The following is a 22,723-nucleotide window of genomic DNA, read 5'->3' as shown; positions in this document are numbered from 1 at the left end:
TTGGAAAACGTACGCAAGTTCTACATAGTGCTATCTTTCGATTTGCTGTGCAGAATCAGCTAATGATTTGTTACCAACAAACGTAGGTCCAATATGAGCATTGAGCATGTGCATTAGGGCGGTGCAAAATTTAAAAAAAAAGATGGAAATACAATCTTCTATATCTTATTTATCATTCTCACAACCACGATGTAGGTTTATATGGAAGCATTTTTGAGAAATGTTCTCTAGTACTGTAAACTTATCGTCTCACAGTGGAAACTTCTTTTGTTAAATCATAATCAAAAATGTTGCTGAAGAAACCACTCCTTTTTGAGCTAATTTTGTTTGATATTACTGAAGAAGTTGCAGCGCTATAATCCCATATGAAGCTAAATAATAGCAAACAATCGTGAATATCTCGCGTTGAGTATCATACAGGCGTATCTGCAGTGATCGATTTCTCTCTTCATCGACTTTCTCTTTGGATTAGTACACGAAATGCAATCGATATCCGGTGAGGGGCCCAAATAGCCGTAGTGATAAACGTGCAGCTATTCAGCAAGACCATGCTGAGGGTCGTGGGTTCGAATCCCGCTGGTCAAGAATCTTTTCGCAATGGAATTGTTTTCGATTCCCAGGGCATAGAGTATCTTCGTACCTGCCATACGATATGCACATGCAAAAATGGTCAATCGGCAAAGAAAGCTCTCAGTTAATAACTGTGGAAGTGCTCATAAGAACACTAAGCTGAGAAGCAGGCTTTGTCCCAGTTGGGACGTAATGCCAGAAAGAAGAAGAAGGATCCGGAGTATTTCCCGACGAAAGACGATGAGTGGTTTCTACTGAATCAAAAACAACAGTCGAAAACATTTGCCCTGCCAAATAATTAGCTAAAGAGAAAATCGATGAAGAGAAATCGAACACTGCAGTTACGCCCTTATGATACTGAACGCGAGATATGTCTTCTCCAATCTGTCGAATTAAATTGCTCTCTTCAACAACTACCTTTATTATAGTTTAAAGAACGAGTTTTCAGTTTGAGGTGATAAGATTACATTATAGTACTTTCGTATTTGAAAATTTCTAGAAATTTCTCCATAGTACTTAGTAATAAACCTACATCGTCTTTGGGCCACTTTTAAATCATTACCGAAAATTTCACAGAATACTATTTTTATGGTAAAGCGAAGTATGCACTTCAACAAAAAAGTAATCGCCTATCTCGATGCGTGGGAAATTTCTTGCAAGAAATGCTCAAGAAAAGCATTTTTCTTTGATCTCAGTACGAGAAATGCCAATTCAAATGGAGCTCACTGGAGAAAATTTCTTGACCATTTCTTGCGCAGAAATTTTCACTTTTCTTGAGTGGAACAGCATATTTAGCTTAAGGATTATAAAAAGGTATGGGAGATTAGGCATTCATTTTTTCAACCGCCCTAATGTGCATTCCGCTTCCAGTATAAAGAAGAAATAAACATTTTATGGACACTCATATCTTTTTAATGCATTGCAATGGTGCAAAATTGTTGCACCAATGCGAACGAAAGAGACTGTTTCAATTTTATGCATCAACATCAACCAGATTGAATTAAAGTTTTATAGGTCGTAAAATTGCTCACGCTTCTCTTTAATTTTTCAGCACGGTAATACACCACTGCACGAGGCCGCCTGGAAAGGCTACAGTCGAAGCGTAAAAATCCTATGTTCCTTGCCCAAAGTTCAGAAGCCGGGTGCTACCGGGATTCACCTCAACGGTGGCCCCAAACTGTCCATCGATCTAATTAAGGATTCTAGCAAGATCAAGAACGTCCTCCAAGATACGAAGGGAGCCCTTCATAGCGCCCTGCTGGGGACACGTAACTTCGGTGGATTCTCGGCACTGCATCTGGCGGCTCAAAATGGACACAACCAAAGTTGTCGGGAAATTTTGCTCGCCGGAGCCGATCCCGATGTGCAGAACAATGTGAGTAGCCTTTACGAAACATTGCCTAGAACGAAGATTAATCTTACCATCTGATTTGTAACCACAGTACGGCGATACTCCTCTACATACGGCATGCCGCTACGGGCATGCTGGTGCCATCCGAATTCTCCTCTCAGCCAAGTGTGACTTCGAGCGGATCAACCTGAACGGCGATACGGCTCTGCACATTGCCTGTGCCATGGGTAGGCGGAAACTGACCCGAATTCTACTGGAAGCCGGCTGCAAGCAAGACACGAAGAATGCTCAGGTGAGTGTACCAGATACACGCTAAACTTCATCCGCTCAGAAATGAGTGCCGAGTACACAAAATCGGCCTCTCTTCATGCAGCACAGATTCTGTGCAAGGGGGGTAAACAAACCGAATGAGTGAAATGCGCACAGAGGAGGAACGCTTGGAATGCGGAATTCGCTTCCATGTTTGTTTTGCTTCTGAAAACATTAAAAAAAACATTCCGATTTTAAAGTTTTTCAGAGATTTTTTCATTCGAATAGCCGTAGCGGAAGCAAATGGGGGAAAAACTTTCTCATTTGCGACCATCTTCCGGCTTTTCGCTGGAAAAAATCCATGAAAACTCCCCATCTTACCAACGGCCAACTGTTTGCTGCCGCGCGGGAGATGACTGACAGTTCCATTGCCATCGATCCGCATCCTGCATTGTTTGCCTCATTCTGTGTAGTTTTAACACATGCGCTGCGTTGAGTAGGCTTAGCGTGTATGTTAATACAAGTACCGTAAAACAGGGTGTTATTGATCAAGAGGAGAAATATTGATCGGTATGACCCTGCTCGGAAAAACGTTCAAATTCACATTTGTTTTTTTTTTTACATATTAAATGTTTGCATATGTAATCTATATAAATAAAAATAGAGTGGTGTTTGTATGTCACGAAATACCTTACGAACGGGTCAACGGATATGAATGATTCTCTCTCCGTTTTGTTCGTCAAGGGGTTCGACGTGTTTGTGTGTATAAAAATCCCAGGATATTCACCGGGAAAGTTGGAAAAACGAAAGTGCACGGAACTGTCATTTTGTATGGCACGATCCATAGCGTTTTTCAACAGCCTACTTGAAGGCAAGACGAAGTTTGCCGGGACCACTAGTATGTAATAAAAACCAAGGTTTCTTCGAAAACAATGTTTATTTTATGCGAAAAATTTTCAAATTATTTAGGCTCTGTCCATAAACCACGTTATCGGGGGTTTAGCCAAAGACCACCGTTCATACACGCAAAAAAATTGTGCGGTAAAAATAACCATTTTAGGGGGTTAAATCAAGCGCTCACACCGGCAATTTTCAGCAGACCAGAAATGCGCTTGATTTTACCATGTCTGTTGTCGAAATCAGATTGTTGTAAATTATTTCTGTCAAATGTACCAGTAATGTGGTGGGATGTACCGTAAACATAGTAAATTGGTCTGAAATTGCATGGTAGTTTCAAGAATGGGCGTAGTCAGCTACAATAGTAACTTTTACCACAGAATTTTTTCCCGTGTACATATATTATTTTTTTTGGGAGGATAAAAGACCACACGGAGGGGTTGCCAAAAAAATGATCGCGTAGTTTATGAACAGACTTACTACCAGTAGCGTAGCTAGGGGGGTGCGGTGGGGGCGGTCCGCACCGGGCCTCGAGTATGGGCCTCCAAATTGTGGTAAGAACTTCATTGAATACTATGATATTGATTTCTAGAAAACTTACACGCATACAAGCAGATAAAAATTCAGTTTGAAGGTGGCCTTGATCGGTAATGTGTGGGGGCCCCATGATCAATGTTATTAATGATTAGGCTAACCTGAATACAACTAGTCGATTTTCATTTAAAATCTAGTTGAAAAAATAAATCAGTTACCATCTTCTGGACATAGCTTGTACACATTCAAGACTGGTAGTAGATCTCATTTTAGAAGTTTAGTCTCTATTTTGAAGCAATTATCTAATTTAACGGTAGGTCTTGAAAGTCTCTTATTCAGGGAAAATTGTCTTTTAAGTCACTTTTTCTTCACTGTGCTTGAAGCAAATCTTGCTTCAAGAGGATCCAGAGATACCTTCAGAGACTATTGCGCAATTTTACAGGTTTTTCAGGAATTTCTTTTCAGATTCCTCGAGGAAAAACTTAAGGAATTCTTGTAGTGATTTATACAAAGATCTCTTCAAGTACTTATACTTCTAAGATCTCCTTCAGATATGTCTCTATTGATTCCACCACCAAGTCTTCCAATCTGCAGCGTTGTTTCAAGGAATGGTTATAGGATATTTTTCGTAATTTACTTAAGGAAATCCATGAACACTACAACGTTTTTCTTGACTATTTTGATTTCACCAGAAGCTCTTCCAAAGTTTCCTACAGGAGCTATCTTGATAAAAAAAACCATTCTATAGTTCTTAAATAAATTAATTTATGGATTTTTCAGGAAGATTCTTATGCCAGTTACTCCAGTTATCCTTTCATGATTTATATGGATTCTTTCAAGCATCACATTTTCTCTAGGAATTGCTCCTTAAATTCCTCTTGGGATTATCCGATAATATATAATTAATACTCTTCCAGGAATTCCTCTTCAAATTTAAATTGGGATTCCTCATGGAGCTCCTTCAGAAATTTCTCTGAAGATTTAATACGAAATTAATCCGGCAGTTCATCCAAACAATTTCCCGTGTATTAAATAAAATCTTCAAGGCTACAAAAAAATCTCTGAGGTTTCACATTACAGCTAATAATACAGTGAATATTCTAGTAATTCCGATCATCTTAGTAATTCCTTTGAGACTTCCTCAAAAGCCCAAGAGTTTTTTCAGAGAACTTTGTTGGAGTTAATCAAGGGTTTTTTTCAAACTTCATCAGATGTTACTTTGAGATTCCCTTCTGATATATCTTCCGATTTTTTTTTAAATGTCACCAATAGTTTCTAAAAAAAATCCTTGATCTCATTCTGGAGATGTTCCTGAGAAAATGAATGGGGAAATTATTTGAAGACATGTTTGGGAAATTTCTCTATAGTTTTTAGAATAATTCCTGAAGTAAACTTAGCAAAAATCACTGGAGTAACTCCTGAAGAAATTTTCAGATTTCACCCAGAAAATTACTCCAGTGATAGGGCTAAGATTCCTTCAGGAATCATTCAAGAAATTATAGAGAAATTTCCCAAACATATCTCCAAATAATTTCCCTATTAATTTTCTCAGGAACATTTCCAGAAATAGATCGAGGTTTTTAACAGTAAATTTTTAAAAAATCCAGAAGATATTTCAGAAGGAAATCTCGAAATAACATCTGATGAAACCCGATTTAGTTTGAAAGTAACCCTTAATGAACTCCAACAAAGTTCTCTGAAAGAACTCTTGGGCGAATTATTTTGAAGCAAATTCTGGAAAATCCCTGGAGGAAATAATTGTTGAAATCTTGAAGCTGTTGTAATCGAAAATCTTGATAGAAGTTTTTAGGAAATGATGGTAAAATCATTGGATACATTCCTTGAGTACTGTTTCGTCCAGGGTTGACCAGGCCCTACGTTGTGATTATTTTTGGTCCCGAAGGGGCAGACGAATGAACGTACAACAGTCTTCTACTACTATCGATGATTTATTGCCCACCACCGAGAGGCAGTGCTCCTGCTCGGTGGGGGATACGAAACGTAACGATCACAACTTACAACTAACATTACATGGAAATGGTCTCGCTTATATATGCGAGAGGTAGTACGGCAGAGTGTAACATCACAATACTGTAATGCGCCGATCGGCTAGCATCACGCAGCCCAAAGCAACAGCATGAAAGCAAACGGGCTGCTTGCTGCTAGCTGGGGCGAAAGGAGACAAATTGAATACGCACTGCTGCGCTGCTGCTGTACCTTACTGCGCCTTGCTTGCAGTGAATGGGAGAGTCGTTGCGGTGAGACCGAACATACTCCCGCCCGAAAACGAATGTTTTCAACTGTAGCTACGGCTCGGCGCGAACGACGACAGCTTGCTGTTGGTAGAAGAGATGCTTCGCTTTCGATGGTGGTGATGCGCAGTCAGTCTAGGTAGTGTTGCTGCTGCTGCTGGCTTGATTGACTGCAATTCGATGATGTGTGGTAGAACACTGGGACGGGATGATAACTTTGCTTGGTGCTTGATTGATTTTGATGACGCTTGGGTCCATTGATGATGATCATGGTCGGATTATTGGATGCGGGGATCCAGCGGGTGGACGCGGGGGTCCGACGGGGGATTAACGCTCTTCTTCGGCAAATCGACTCTTCGGCTTTGCACAGATAGGCGTTTGCTTCGCAAGTCGACACTTCGGCCTTGCTAGTGGACGGGACGGTCCGACGGGTGGACGCAGGGGTCCGGCAATGGACGACAAAGGTCCGGCGGGTAGACGCAAGGGTCCCACAAATAGGCGCAGGGGTCCGGAATGGACGGCGATGGTCCGGGAATGGACGCAGGGGTCCCACAGGTGGACGGCGAGGTCCGGATGGATGGCAATGATCCGGCAAATGGACGCAAAGGTCCCACAGGTGAACGCTACGGTTCGGATGGACGGCGACGGTCCGGGAATGGACGCAGGGGTCCCAACAGGTGGACGCAGGGGTCCGGGGATTGACGCAGTGGTCCGATGCATGGACGGCAATGGTCCGGCGGGTGGACGCTAGGTCCTACAGGTGGACAGCGAGGTCCGATTGGGCGACACTTCGGCCCGGGTTGAGTTGTCCGTTGCTGTTCCAGCCCGTCACTCGTCGATCGTTCCTCCGGGGTGTCCGTTATCCTGGTCACGGCACCAATGTTTCGTCCAGGGTTGACCAGGCCCTACGTTGTGATTATTTTTGGTCCCGAAGGGGCAGACGAATGAACGTACAACAGTCTTCTACTACTATCGATGATTTATTGCCCACCACCGAGAGGCAGTGCTCCTGCTCGGTGGGGGATACGAAACGTAACGATCACAACTTATAACTAACATTACATGGAAATGGTCTCGCTTATATATGCGAGAGGTAGTACGGCAGAGTGTAACATCACAATACTGTAATGCGCCGATCGGCTAGCATCACGCAGCCCAAAGCAACAGCATGAAAGCAAACGGGCTGCTTGCTGCTAGCTGGGGCGAAAGGAGACAAATTGAATACGCACTGCTGCGCTGCTGCTGTACCTTACTGCGCCTTGCTTGCAGTGAATGGGAGAGTCGTTGCGGTGAGACCGAACAAGTACTTATGATTTTCTTGAAAAATTTCTGGAAGAATCTTTGAAGTAATTCATGATAGAATTCCTTGGGTTACCTTCAGTTTACACATCATGTAAACTTCATTTATGCAATGTAAACATGACGTCATGTAAATTTAAGTCTGAATTCATGTAGAAATATGTTACATGCCATGTAATCACACAGGATCCTGCTGGATTACATGATATAAAATTGAAGTTTACATGGCATATCTTGTAAACATCCATGATATTCCACGCTCCAATTATGTGCATTGTAAGTCTCAGAAATTTACACGTTTCGTTGGAACTGTTTGGCGTTCACCTTAATTTTGAGGGCCCCTAAATCGAACTCCGCACTGGGCCCCAAAAACCCTTGCTACGCCACTGCTTACTACATTGTGATTGACCTTACCATGGGCAGTCTTACTAGTTTTTCATCAAGGAATCTCTTACAGGTTTTATATTAGACCTGACAAATTGATAACTACTACCTCATGATAATAAATCTTCGAGCTGTTTAGTAGAATACCTATAAGTAGATGAAAAAACCGAATTTAGTACTATACCATTTAATTCCACTAGAGTTTGTATCCTTTGACAGATACGCGTATTTCGACCTCAACTGTAGAAGACGGCCTTACAGTTGAGGACGCGGACGCGTTACTATGGCCGCGCCGTCACGCGTATCGCTGCTGTAGGCAAAATGCCTTGAAAATAACAAAACACCCGTTGCTAAGGGCAACCCAAAACTACTGTAGAAAAATGTTCTATTTCCCGCTGCATTTCCCGTATTTACAGCCTTCAATGACACTACTGATTTATAAAATTCATGTACCCAACATAGGCTACTTGATGAGATTCACAATTTTGAACTACTGTATTAGATGAGCCACGTGATTTTCGAAAAAACTCAAAACTATTACCATTCCCAGCTCTGCTTTAAACCGCCCTGATAGGGGAGTAAAAAATGCAAAGAACTTTCTGAAAACCCCGGAATGATTGAAATGAAATTTTTAAACAAATAAAAAATCTATTTCAAGACTACAGTCAGGTATCCTATTACACGACCCTATCCACTATTAATTTACCGCAATTTCTGAATTGATTTAGTTTAGGACATCCATGAACAAAGATGGTAGATTAGATGGTGTAGTATGGGACGTCAAGTATGGGACCCAAATGTAGCTTGCCTTTTACGGTACCCACCGATTAGTCGCGAAACCACCAGCTGCAAGAGAAAAGAAACACAGAATTTGTAGAGCAAAAATAGTGCTTCCGGTGCGGTAGGTTGTGGTAAGGCGTTGGCAAAAATAAATCCGAAGCACCATTGTTGGCCGTAGAAAAACTCTAGTGAGTGCAAATGGAGAAAGACGAGGAAATTGGATCAAGAATAATTAAAGCTCGCTCCAGTTCTTCCCTGTGGTATGGGTGGTTGTTCCGCTTTAGCTTGCAATATCTTCATTTATAAATGGCGTTGCTGTTTGCTGCTTGGGAGAAAAAGTAACCAAAACAAAATGTGAATTATAGGTACCTAGTGGTTCGCTGTATCGATGATTGATTTTAATTGCCATTGTTCTACTCTTCGTGGTTTTAGTTAAAACTTCATGATGTTTATACCTTTAACTTGCTTAAACTTATTGAAGTATCATAAATACTGTATGCTAAAGGTGCAGAAAAGAGACTGCATTGACTGTGAATGGATGAACATATTATCTACTGTTTTATTTGCAGGTTATAAAACTGACTTGGCGTTTTATGACTATAGTGATTCCCTATTTAACCATATGTGAATTCTCGAAAACCTTCACATTTTGAATAAGGACTGTTCATTTTATAAAGTGGACACATTGTTTATACTAGGGTGCAGAGCTAGTGTGGGACAAAATTTAGATTCTCGCTCCAGTCCACTTTTTGGATTGCTTTTAGGTCCCATACCAACTGTGCAACTTTGCAATACAAACTTTGAACGGCTGGCGCTAAAATATAGTTTCTCCGATCGAGCAGAAATTTTGCACTGTTGGTCTTCTTCTTCTTGGCATTAACGCCTTCACTGGGACAGAGCCTGTTTGTCAGCTTAGTGTTCTTATGAGCACTTCCACAGTTATTAACTGAGAGCTTTCTTTGCCAAAGTTGCCATTTTTGCATTCGTACATCGTGTGGCAGGTACGATGATACACTATGCCCAGGGAAGTCAAGTAAATTTCCATTACGAAAAGATCCTGGACCGACCGGGATTCGAACCCAGACACCTTCAGCATGGCTTTGCTTTGTAGCCGCGGACTCTAACCAATCGGCTAAGGAAGGCCCTCGAAGAAGCATATTGTAGCCAAATATGAGCTCAGTAGCTTTCAAAAAAACCCACTGCCGAAGTGAATCAAAAGTGACAAGAATAGGATCTGGTTCTCTATATCTTTTTTATTTATTGATCAAATCGTATCCGGTTTTGGGTGAATCGTTCAGCTATTATTCTACAATATTATAAAAATATAAAAACTTACAAAATGCTTTTGGTTGAAGTTGGTTGGTTTGACTTTATTAACGAGATTTTTAGCCCTGGGCTAGTTCATCTCGGGACCAACGGCTTTACTTCCCTTCCGAAGGAAGTCGTCACTATAACTTTTTACGTCATAAGTGACTATGTCGGGGATGGGATTCGATCCCAGGTCCTCGGCGTGAGAGGCGAGTGTTCTAACCACTACACCAGGTCCGTCCCCCTCGGTTGAAGATCTTAATGGTTTTTCCAAAGACTCCTAAGAAAAACTGTTTGTCAAAGTTGAGCATTATTTTTTGCATGAAAAAAATCCGAATTTTTTATAAACAAATTGTATTTTGGTATCCTTTACTATTCTACTGAAGGTAGATCTTCAAAAACCTCAATAATATTCCACAATTCTTTGACACTAGGTCAGTTTAGTGATGTATTCCTTATGGCCAAATTTGCTCATACGCCATCCTTTTAGTCCCAGCAAAAAAGTACAGTAAAAATCCTGTTAAAAATTTATTTAGATCACGGAATTAACTATATTTTTATAGAAGAGAGCTAAACCGTGAGTTTTAACCACATTCTTAGGTACAAATTTTACTCTTTATGGTCGTTTTATCAAAATATTCCCTACTTTTGAAATCATGTACGCATATTTATCGATCTAGAGCAAATTGTAAGCGTATTTCTCCGAATATTTTGATAGGTAATCTCAGAATAACACATTCTGAAAATAATACATGGAAAATCGATTTTATTAAAGTAATGTTCCCAATTTTAATGACTGTCATTGTGCTTTGAGAGGTCTTCTGAAAATAAAGCATTTGTTTCTCTGATGTGCTTAAAATATGACATATTGACTAAATAACGAACTCTTTGAAGGCGTAGGTTTTTTTTTTCATATTAATATTATATTGTTACTTCCGGCAGGATCTACTTTGAATCTTAAAATGTAATCGATGTCAGTTCTTTCTGGCGTTACGTCCCTACTGGGACAGAGCCTGCTTCTCAGCTTAGTGTTCTTATGAGCACTTCCACAGTTATTAACTGAGAGCTTACTATGCCAATGACCATTTTTGCATGCGTATATCGTGTGGCAGGTACGAAGATACTCTATGCCCTGGGAAGTCGAGAAGATTTCCAACCCGAAAAGATCCTCGACCGGTGGGATTCGAACCCATGACCCTCAGCTTATTTTATTTTTATTTAGTTGGTGTAACATCAATCAATTTGATAAAACCTCGTTAACGATGTTACGCCAATTTACTCGGTCTCTCCAACCTCGATTTTGGCCCACATTCTCCAGATCTTGTTGCACCTGATCAAGCCACCTCGCTCGCTGTGCTCCCCGCCTTCTTGTGCCAACCGGATTCAACGCGAACACTATCTTTGCAGGATTGTTGTCCGGTAGTCTTGCAACATGGCCTGCCCAGCGCACCCTTCCGGCTTTCGCAACCTTCTGGATACTTGGTTCACCGTAGAGCCTAGCGAGCTCGTGGTTCATTCTCCGCCGCCACACACCGTTCTCCTGCACTCCGCCAAAGATCGTCCTAAACACCCTTCGTTCGAACACTCCAAGTACTTGCAGGTCCTCTTCCAGCATGGTCCATGCTTCATGTCCATAGAGGACCACCGGTCTTATAAGCGTTTTGTACATGGTACATTTGGTGCGGGGGTGAATCTTTCTCGACCGCAGCTTCTTCTGGAGCCCATAGTAGGCGCGACTTCCACTGATGATGCGTCTCCGTATTTCACGACTAACGTTGTTATCAGCCTTTAACAAGGATCCGAGGTAGACGAACTCATCAACCACCTCAAAAGTATCCCCGTCTATCGTAACACTGCTTCCCAAGCGGGCTCTGTCGCGCTCGGTTCCGCCTATCAGCATGTACTTTGTTTTTGACGCATTCACCACCAGGCCGACTTTTGTCGCTTCACATTTCAGGCGGGTGTACAGATCTGCCACCGTTCCAAATGTTCTGCCGACAATATCTATATCATCCGCGAAGCAAACAAATTGGCTGGATCTTGTGAAAATCATACCTCAGTTATTGAACCTGGCTCTCCGCATGACACCTTCTAGCGCGATGTTGAACAGCAGGCACGAAAGTCCATCACCCTGTCGAAGTCCCCGGCGGGATTCGAACAAACTGGAATGTTCGCCCGAAATCTTCACGCTATTCTGCACACCGTCCATCGTTGCTCTTATTAGTCTTGTGAGCTTCCCGGGAAAGCTGTACTCGTCCATGATTTTCCATAGCTCTTCGTGGTCGATGCTATCATAAGCCGCTTTGAAATCGATGAACAGGTGATGCGTTGGGACTTGGTATTCACGGCATTTCTGGAAGATTTGCCGTACAGTGAAGATTTGGTCCGTTGTCGAGCGGCCGTTGATGAAACCAGCTTGATAACTTCCCATAAACTCATTTGTTATTGGTGATAGACGACGGAAGATAATCTGGGATAGCACTTTGTAGGCGGCATTCAGGATAGTGATCGCACGATAGTTTTCACATTCCAGTTTGTCGCCCTTCTTGTAAATGGGGCATATGACCCCTTGCTTCCACTCCTCCGGCAGCTGTTCGGTTTCCCAGATTCTGACAATCAGCCGGTGCAGACAGGCGGCCAACCTCTCCGGGCCCATTTTGATGAGTTCAGCTCCAATACCATCTTTACCAGCGGCCTTATTATTCTTGAGCTGGCTGATGACATCCTTAACTTCCCTCAATGTGGGGGCAGGTTGGTTTCCTTCATCCGCCGTGCTGACGTAGTCACTTCCTCCGCTGTCGTGACCCTCGTCGCCTGTGTTCTCCGTGCCATTCAGGTGTTCATCGTAGTGCTGCTTCCACCTTTCAATCACCTCACGTCCGTCCGTCAAGATGCTTCCGTCCTTATCCCTACACATTTCGGCTCGCGGCACGACCCTCAGCTTGGTCTTGCTGAATAGCTGCGCGTTTACCGCTACGGCTATCTGGGCACTATATCAGTTCCATCTAAATTTAAAATAATTGTCTTCATAAAATCGATGGAAAACGATTTAATAATGACTCGAAATCCGGACACCTAAGGACGAAGGTAACTTGAAAGTAAAATTTCCCTCACAAATTCATGGATGAACGTAAACCGATTTGACGAGGCTTAAAGCTTGTCATTTCTAATTGGTGTTTTTTTACATGAAATTAAAATTTATATCATAAAAATAGGAAAAATGAGTAAAATTCATACTTATCTCTTGCTTTGAAATCCAGTCACTGGTTTAAGTTTGCTTCAAATTACGGACATTTTTTCAGTGAAAAACTATAAAAAATCCTAAAATTCGCTATACTAAAGAAACTAGCAAGCAAATTTTTACCCAACCGCTTAGCAAGCACTACGGCACATTCCAGTTGCCGTTTGTTTTTTTGAGTCGACAACCAGACATAAAATTAATTCTTATTTTCAGATCAATAAGTGTACCGTAATTTCGGGTGAAATTGATCATTTTTCACGCTTCTTCTAGTCTGTTTTCTATAATGTTAACAATGCCAAACAACTAAATGCAGGAAAACAAGTACGAAGGTGAGCCTCATCGACTTATGTACCGAAATTTTCTAACAAATGTCATTTTAGTGTTAACAAATACCTCTAAAATAAAAAATCAGAGGAACTCATTTCGGGGTGAAATTGATCACTTGTCAATACCATTGTTGTTAGTTTCCAAAACAACTCTATATGATAAATTTGAGCTCCCTGAATCCGAATATGCGTGTAAAATTCTTAACAATGCAATATTTATATAAATAACGAATAGTTAAATTTCAAGAATAACGCAAAAAACGCCTAAATGTATGCAATTTCCTAAGGAATTCAATGATATCTAACAGAAATTCAATTATTTCAACCATATGAGCAAATTGGTACGAGTTTTGGTGATGAAATCTGGTTTGGGGATATATCTCAAGCATCCTCACAAAGTATTTGGAAACTTGCAATCAGAAGACACAGTGTGTTTGTTTGACAAATTGAGACATGAATTTGCGAAAAAATACGCGTTCTAGTGAGACTCGAACTCACGACTCCGTGTACGCTAGACCGGCGCTTTAACCAACTAAGCTACAGAACACCTTATGATTCTGCGGAATAGAAAGCCAAACTGAATCCGAGTACTAACTATAAACACATCTCTTTTCGCAAATCCATGTCTCTTTCGGACTTAGAGCCAAACCCCCAACACGCTCACGTTTGTATCTCCCGATCGCAAGTGAGAGCGAATTGTTTATGGATACTGAGTTCTTACGCTCTACAGCCGCATACCTATAAGCCGAATGCTTGCCGGCACGAAATTCAGTATGCGTTGAGCTCTCAGTGCGGTCGCACGCTCTACGACCAACTGCGCCAGGGGTTTGGCTCTAAGTCCGAAAGAGACATGGATTTGCGAAAAGAGATGTGTTTATAGTTAGTACTCGGATTCAGTTTGGCTTTCTATTCCGCAGAATCATAAGGTGTTCTGTAGCTTAGTTGGTTAAAGCGCCGGTCTAGCGTACACGGAGTCGTGAGTTCGAGTCTCACTAGAACGCGTATTTTTTCGCAAATTCATGTCTCAATTTGTCAAACAAACACACTGTGTCTTCTGATTGCAAGTTTCCAAATACTATGTTTCAGAAATACCAGCAAATCTGGTTTATGCCAGTAAAGGGCAAACATTCATTAATGCATCCTCACAAACTTTCAGGTTTATACCGAGTTCAAATCCTTGCTTATTAATAGAAGTTCATAGGTGTTTGTCAATACTGCACCGTGCATGATTTTGAAATTTTACGTTATTTTCATAGTAATAAACATTCTTTAACGCAGAAAACTTCACAACGCACAATTCGACAATAGTTACGACAAGCAACGTTCATTTACTGCAACTTACATTGATATTTGTGCTCCATTACGAATAAATAGAATCGTGTGATACGATGATCAATTTCACCCTACTGATCAATTACACCCGATTTTACGGTACTGGATATTAATAATAGTCAATTGGACATCTATAGCCATACGATTTGCTAAGATTTGACGCCAAAAGGATTGATTTTTTCTTAAGATTTGTGGGAGATTTCTATTGGTAGTCGTACAAGTGAGCCACACAACAGCACAGCATTTTTAAAATAATCATCTTGCTCTCGAATGTTCTAATCAACACTGGGAACGATAGGCAACGATTAAACAGTTCAACCCGGAGGTTATACAACCATGGAATATAATATAAAAGTACTACGGGGAGAAGTTAAAGTCGAATTAAGCTTAACTTTTCCTAAATCCGGACACATAGAGTTATGCAATTTAATAGTTAGTTTTTGACACATTTCCATCACTACAGATCTTCGTAAGCACCAATCAACACAAATCTATATATTAGAAGCATCAAAAATAGCTCTGACACACTTCACTCATTTATAACACAAATATTGCTGGGCCCCTGTAGCAATGAAAATTTACACTGTAGGTGAAAGGCAATTTAATATTATTTATTAATTTTATCAGTTCAAAGGCAACTTTGATGCAATTAACTTTAAAATGATCTCAACAAATCAAACTATCGATCTAAATGATTAAATCTACAAAAATCTAATAATTCCTCAAGAGTGTCCGGATTTCGGTATCTGGAAAAATGTTGCTTACGATTGATTATGCTTTCGAAGAACAATCCCTTTTTTTAATAAAAAAAATATAGATTGTCGAATTTTCCAGCCAATTTATAATAATCATTAATTTTGATAACCTCCAAAAACCGACCGTTCTAAACGTTGTACCTTATAAATGTGAAATTTAATTATGTTTGTATTTTTTATCAATCACAACATTGTACAATATTAGTCGAATGATGCAAACAAAACCTCTGGCGATTTCATCGTTAAATGAAAGATATTGCATATACAAGGTGTCCACTTTATAAAATGAACAGTTCTTACTTTTGAATGATAATAAATCTTCGAGCTGTTTAGTGGAATAAGTTGAGTCTAGTACACGACACCGAAGACGGCCATACAGTTGTGGTCGAAATACGCGTGTCTGTCAAAGGATACAAACTCTAGTGGAATTAAATGGTATAGTAATAAAATTCGGTTTTTCATTTATTTACTTTTGAAAGTTTTAATTTCAAGATGTATTCGATATCAAACTACTCAAGTTATCGAGTTATGGAATACAAAATCAGTGCAACTGCGTTTCAAGAGACTATTAAGCCAGCTCGCGAGAATCGCAACCCCCTTTCAAAAGGACGTTGTATTGATGTTCTCCTGAAATTTTCAGGGTTTGTTTTTCTATATAATAGAAGATGTTTTGCAAAATTTAAGATTTTCATATTAGGGGGAAGTGGGACAAAATGACCACCAATGATTTCATGTCACAAAACATGCAAAATCACAAAAACTTACATAACTATAGTAAAAATGCACGGATTAGGTTGAAATTTGGCATGATTACTCTACGTTATATAAACATTAAGATAAGCATGGTGTATGGATTTTAAAAGTGCTTCAAACCGAGAAAAATAAGTTTCTCATAAACATTTTAGTGATTTCTATAGGATTTGTCCATTTTACACTTCCGCGACTCATTTGTGTGTGATAGTTGTGACTCCGATTATGGAACTTCGTATCACCTGATATGCAACTGTCCAGTTTTGCGCAAATGCGATTCCAATTACTTGGTAAACACTTTTTAAGTGAAACTGAATTCATAAGCCTGAATCTTCAGGACATTCTGTTATTCTTAACCCGCTGTGGTAATGAGCTATAGGCTCTCTTTGCGCTCATGCGTTTTGCAGTGCCCTTTTTAGGGCGCTGCTCGAACCCATTGTGGTATGGAGCTACATGCTCTCAATTCGCTTATGCGATCTTCCCTCTTCAAGGGACCCCACTACTATTTCCTCCCATCTTTCCCTTCCTTTTCCTCTCCCATCGGGTAGATGATGAAATAGGCTCAAATATGGCGATGGCACAAATCTCCCAAATGGCGGGGAACGTGCCTCTGGAGCCGGCCTTCTGATACCTGATACCATTCAAAGGGAAACGCCCCTTTCGGTCTTCTTCTTGCTTCTCTTTATTCGATCGTGTTCAGTCGAAGCCAGCCAAACTCCAATCAGCCACGCGCGCATCAGTCAATCGTCGACCAGCAACCGGAGCAGGATTCACATCGGAACAAATTTTACACATTCGTCGCTGCTGCTACTGCTTCTGCTGTTTATTCATAATCTAAATACTGCGGGTGCCGTGAAATCGGTCATCATGGCCATGGAAATCCAGCTAGCCTATCGAATTCGTGGAGAATGCGTCCAGAAACCTTGATAATTGCCGTCGGAGGAGTGAGCAAACCATCGAATACAAGGATGGACAAGGAAGCACATAACTACCGATCGCATAATCTTTTAGTGTGTTCCTGTCTAACAATGGAATGAAAACCCAGTTCGATCTACGGTGACTACCCCCAACCGTCCTTTTCAGGACGACAATTTCATTTTGAAAGAGTCATGACAATTTTCCACAGTGAAGAGCGACATTGCTGGTGATTGGTGATCAGGGCCAAATAATACTTTTCGAGAATAACAGTGCCAAGAAATAAATTCCTCTTTGGGCATGGGTCGGATAAATTGCGGACGGCACTAGAATGAAGAATCCATCCCAGTTTGCCTCGCATTTAGCGATGATTAAGGCCGCACGGGACGTCATCATAATCACGCTATCCATTTCATGAAGCAAATCCCAAGAACCACTCCATATATCGATGCAAAAATGTATCACTATGATTCTATATATGTAGTGCACAGCCCGATAAATTTTCAGCTTCATCGGTTCACTAAAACTCGAGATTTGCTTTCACAAAGTTTTGATGATTATTGTTAGAGTGAGACGAAAGATAGGGAAAATAACACGGTCTCCCGTGTCCCCTTAAATAATTCCGTTATCATCGTCGCTGTTTACATGTATGCTAATACGCACACAGAGAAGACTGCAAAAATGCTACCGCCGCCCGACCCGAGCGACGGGAACTATGTTTGCCATTTCTCTCCGTTGAAAACAAATCAACCGAAATTATAATTGATAATTAAATGAAATGTATCTGGTTGTAACTCTTTTACGTGGACCGTTTTGTTTGAAATCGTGGTGCAATTCAATTCAAGCACTTTCGCCACGAATACGACGAGCCAGCTGGCCGTCCTTCGGCACGCTTGGCGTGGATCGCGCATTGGTTGGTATCCACAAACAGACCGACCAGATAGGCCTCGCTCGCTTCCTGCAGGGCCATGACGGCCGGGCTCTGGAATAGCAGATCCGTCTTGAAGTCCTGAACCACGGATAAGGCGCTGGAATGGCAACTTGCGGATCATCAGCTCCGTCGATTTCTGGTAATGACGGATCTCACGCAGAACAACCGTTCCCGGCAGATAGCAATGCGGCTTCTCGCCTCCTCCGGTGGTTGTGGTGCTCTTGCGGCTTTCGTAGCCAGCTGCTTGCGAGGGGCCTTTCCTCCAGTGGACTTCTGGGCAGTCCGATTGATACGAGCCATCGTCGTAGTAATGGTTTTGCTTTAGTGGGATCCGAAGTCAGTTTGAGGTTGGGGTACTTCTCCTTGAAGTCCGCAAACTTCATGTTTTCCTCTTTGCTCAAATCGATGGTGAAGTTGCCGTCCGTCCCCAGATACCACAACGAAGCAGAAGAAGTTCTTCATGGCGCGGAACTTCTTCGAGTATCAAAAGGAGACCATGCCAATCATTGTAATAGGCACTAGAGAAGTACCTCAAACTGGCTTCAAAACCCACTAAAGCAACCAATCTAAGTGGATCATGCGTGGACCTAACGTTCAACCGGAATATTTGTTTGGAGAGTAAGTGTTAACGCTCATGCTCCTTCTTCCATCGACCAGTTCTATCGGTGTTGAAGTGTTAACCGAACCAACCAAATAATAACACACAATGTCCATAATAAGTGAGAATTGACATGCAACCAAAAGTGTGAAAATTGATTAGATTTTTAGCAGTAGAATTCTTTCATAATTTCGTGACAGTCTCAAGCTAGAGAATAGAAGAAGCTAACGTTATTCAACGTCAACTTGGCGGTCGTATCTCGGAAACAACCTCTTACTTTTTAACCTTTTTATGAACTCAAAACCAGGTATATCTCAAACCAATTAACATTCATAAACCTAGTTGTAAATCGAGTTTAAAATAATGATATCAAAAAACCGTTCAAGGTTATTCAAGATTTTCTTTGAGCTTAGGCATTCGGATCTACGAGCATGATCATTCGGAATGTTGAATGAATCAATGTTGTTCATACGCCTCTGAAAGCATACAAGTTACGCTTAGAGCTCTAATTTAATTTTGGTTGTTCTTGGTATGAGCTAATTAATTATCTCTATGGCCGAGCATGGTCTGTCTGAATACGTATTAGCACTAAAGCTATTTGTACTCCTAGATATATCATTGCTTATTCTGGGCAGTGATGATTTATAATTCTGTGAAATCGTGCCAATCAACCTAATCAAATCGTTATTGTATTTTATATTGCAGGATGAAACCCCTCGAGACATTGCCATCCGCAAGAACCTCATCGAAATCCTCAATATCCTCAATACGCCAGTGCAAATTTCTTCCCGACATGCAAGGGAACGCAGCTCCAGTAGCTCCCATCGGAAGGTCCGCGATGGGAAAAGTGGCGAACGATCGCGGAGCAAGGAGGATCGAAAGTCACGTGACAAATCCCGGGGGCGGAGTGGCTATGACCAACGGTACGACGTCGATCCGCAACATTGGTCCCCGTACGGGTGTCACTATTTCCCCGATCCGAAAAACTTTCCCTCACCTAAGCTGGAAACGTTACCGAAGGAACCACTGGCAACAGGAGAGCAGTACTTCCTGGATTTAGCTGGGAACATCCGAAAAGGACCAGTAGGAGTGGGGAACACTTGCTATTGCGCGCCATTTTTCAAACACCTCGAACAACGCATGAATCAGAACAGAAAGAGTATACGAAAGTATGTACATAAGGCAACGGAAAAGCTGGACAGCAGAATGACGGCTTTGGCTATGAAGACGGATGACCAAATCGAGGAGCTAACGAAGTAAGTATTTTTTTGTAATGCTCTATAAATTAAAATTAAATCCTGATTTATTACAGGACGATGATCGCAAGCAGGGTTCAGTGTGAAAACAAACGTCTACATCTGGAGCAGTGGCTGAAACGAGGCATAGCGGAACGTTCAACCGGACCGCACAATACCAAAACGAGAAAGGATGAAGCCAATACAAACACGCTAACACGATGCAGAAGTCTCGAGCTTCTCGATGGTAGCGACGACCTTCTTGAAGATCGGATAAAATCTTCAACGCCACAGTTCTCGCGAAGCATCGACTTCCTAGATTCTCAGGACCATATGCCGGATCACAAGCGTCCGGATTATTCGGACCACTTTGAAAGCTCGAACAATTCGAACATGAAAAACCATTCGGAAGCAGAGGAGTCAAGCCGTCGAACTCCTTTGCGAAAGTTTGACGCTGACCAGCGGAATGGCAGTAAACGGTCATCCTCGATAAGCCACTCGGGACATGATAGCTACTGCTACTCCGACAAAGACAACGATAAGGAGAAGAACAATGTGATATACCAGGATCGGGTGCCGAGTTCAGCATATGGAGGGAATTCATCCAAAGAAGATCGAAAAATACCCTCGTCGGCAGGATCGTCTAGCTACGATCACAAAAACGAAAAAATCAAAGTCACTGAGAGGCTGGAAGAGTTGCTGAGCAAAACCAAGAAGATTTTGGAGCTGGAGAAGATCAGTAAGAAGAAGCATAGTGATAATAGGTAAGTGTAGGTTTTTGTGGTTTTATCTTGTAATTCATTGAAATTTGTTTTTAGATACATACTAGCATTGGATCGACTAAAGGACATCCATCATTACGACAACAATCCACAAGTGTACCACCAGACGTCTTCAAAGCGCGACTCTACAGTTCACGGCTATGACATAGCGCAAGAGATGGAGAAGATTACTCAATCTCTACTGCCTGCTGCTCCGGTTTCTCCGGAAATTTCCAAAGATATTACAACTCGCAAGGAACGATCCTCGAACTCGCAAGGCTCATACCGCAATCCTTCGGCACTAAACGGCCATAGCTCTGTCTCCACACCCCATTCGACCATGTCACCTAGTTCATCCCTGCTGGGTGGCAATCAAAGCGCAGCGATCCAAGCATATCACGAAACACACATGACATCCACAAGCTTCAACGAGACGTTGTCTGAGATTACCAGTTATCAGGACTCGGAGCAAGAAGCACACGTGGATAGCGTAAACGCTCCGATGGTTAACGGATTTTACGCCAATAACTGCTTTGAAGATATTCCCAGTTCATCAAATACAACGATCAAGTCTGCTCCCAATCACAGCAGAAAGAAATTGACAGGGGATTCTGCCGATCAAGATGAAGATGCTAGTAGCCAGGAGGAGGAAGAAGATGACGATGAGCAAAGTCATGTAGATCAAGAACATACCGAAAAAGACTGGGAATCAGATGATCAGTGCGATCTATCAGATATGGCAAACCTTGCCCAATTGAAAGAATTGAAAAGCAGAATACTCAATGGCACTAGTTGGAGAAGTCAGGTGCTTCAAAAAAGTGTACAAGACTTGTTCCAAAAAGCTACTGAGACTCAAGATCATTTCAATCATCAAAATATAGAAGAGGCCGAAACATGTAGAAGTACTGCCGATGAAATGTCCGATCAAAATCGTGTAAAGTACATAATTTCCAAGCTTCAGAATAGCACGATTCAGCAAGTAGAACCACCAACACTTCACCACTCCCTACAGGATGATAATTACTCCGATAGCAGCGAAGAGGAAGAAGATCTCGACTGCGTTGATGGTCCTCCGCCGTTGGGTGATCGTCCGATCACTGCCAAAAGTCTGATAGAAATGTATGAAAAAACTCTACCAAAAGTCGAAAACCAACCTGTCGCTGCTGTTCGACAGCAATTCAGTGTGCCCAAAGATGCCTATTTCCATGAGCTACCAAACAAACCGAAACCTCCTCTGAAACCCCCAGATCTAACCTCTCACCTATCGAATCCTACTCTTCCAGATCAAATCCCTATATCGGTGCACGCCAGAAGTCGGAACCCTCTCCCATCCTACCTTAACGATAACGAAATATTCAACCCTAACCAAAGCCCGTTTCCTCAAAGCCCTCTCCCCGACCGAGTTCAGTCCACCCCAGCTCTATATTATCCATCACCATCTCCGCAATTCCTGAACTCCAACGACTATCCAACATCCTACCATCAGCATTACGTTTCGCATGTTCCTGTTCAGGAGAAATTGCTCTCCAGCCGGAAGTACATCAACCCATCTGCCTCGTCGTTCGCCATGTCCGGTTGTAGTACCGGAACTCCCTCGCCAGAGTTCCCCTACCAGCTGGCCAGTAGTCAACCGCACTCACTACATCACTTCCATCAACCGCAACAGCATCAACATCTGCCCCAGCAACAACACCAGCAGTTCCGTAAATCGCAGGACAACCTCTCGAACGACGAATCGGGATACATCAGTGCCAAAGTTAGTGAAATTCACGGTCCAGCCGTGGCCAGCAACGAAAGTCATTCTTCGTCTATGCAGCCGATAGAAGTGATCCCAATGCCGCGCCAATTCATACCGTACAGCATGGCAAATACTGCGGCCATGCTTGAGGGTGCCGTTGGCGGAATCGGAACCAATACCGGCACCTCAGCGAACGTTTATGATGAGCAACATCATTACAACCTCGGTGCTTCAAGTCTGGTGTAGAAATAAACCAATTGCAGGGCACAAGATTTAGATTAGAAGAAATGAGAATCGATAATTTGTAAATAGGTTTTAAATCAATGTTTTAACTGAACCCATTTTAACTTATTGTATGTTTTAGTAACTTAACCGTTTTAAGCACTATTTTTGCATCGAGAGATTTTGTTTTACAAATTGCGATTTTTAAATTGTTGTATACTCCTGATAATATTATTCGTGCATTTATGATACAACCATGTAAAATGTGTGTAAATAAAATAGAAACCATTATGAA

General features: G+C 41.7%; 1 protein-coding gene and 1 pseudogene across 1 annotated transcript; one reads left to right on the top strand and one right to left on the bottom strand.

The window, feature by feature from the left end:
* Positions 1 to 1,591: 1,591 nt before the first annotated feature.
* LOC5576211 lies at positions 1,592 to 22,723 on the top strand (the record flags this gene model as incomplete). Its single annotated transcript, XM_021850769.1, has 5 exons — positions 1,592 to 1,945; positions 2,013 to 2,213; positions 19,178 to 19,728; positions 19,785 to 20,471; positions 20,526 to 22,723. Coding segments are annotated over 5 exons (3,720 nt in total), but the record flags the coding sequence as incomplete, so codon positions are not given.
* Positions 17,784 to 18,802, bottom strand: LOC110678595 (annotated as a pseudogene).

This window comes from Aedes aegypti, chromosome 3, assembly GCF_002204515.2.
Source record: "Aedes aegypti strain LVP_AGWG chromosome 3, AaegL5.0 Primary Assembly, whole genome shotgun sequence".
Taxonomy (NCBI): Eukaryota; Metazoa; Arthropoda; class Insecta; order Diptera; family Culicidae; genus Aedes; species Aedes aegypti.
The sequence above is the reverse complement of the archived record's forward strand: the minus strand, read 5'-3'. Positions and strand labels throughout refer to the sequence as shown.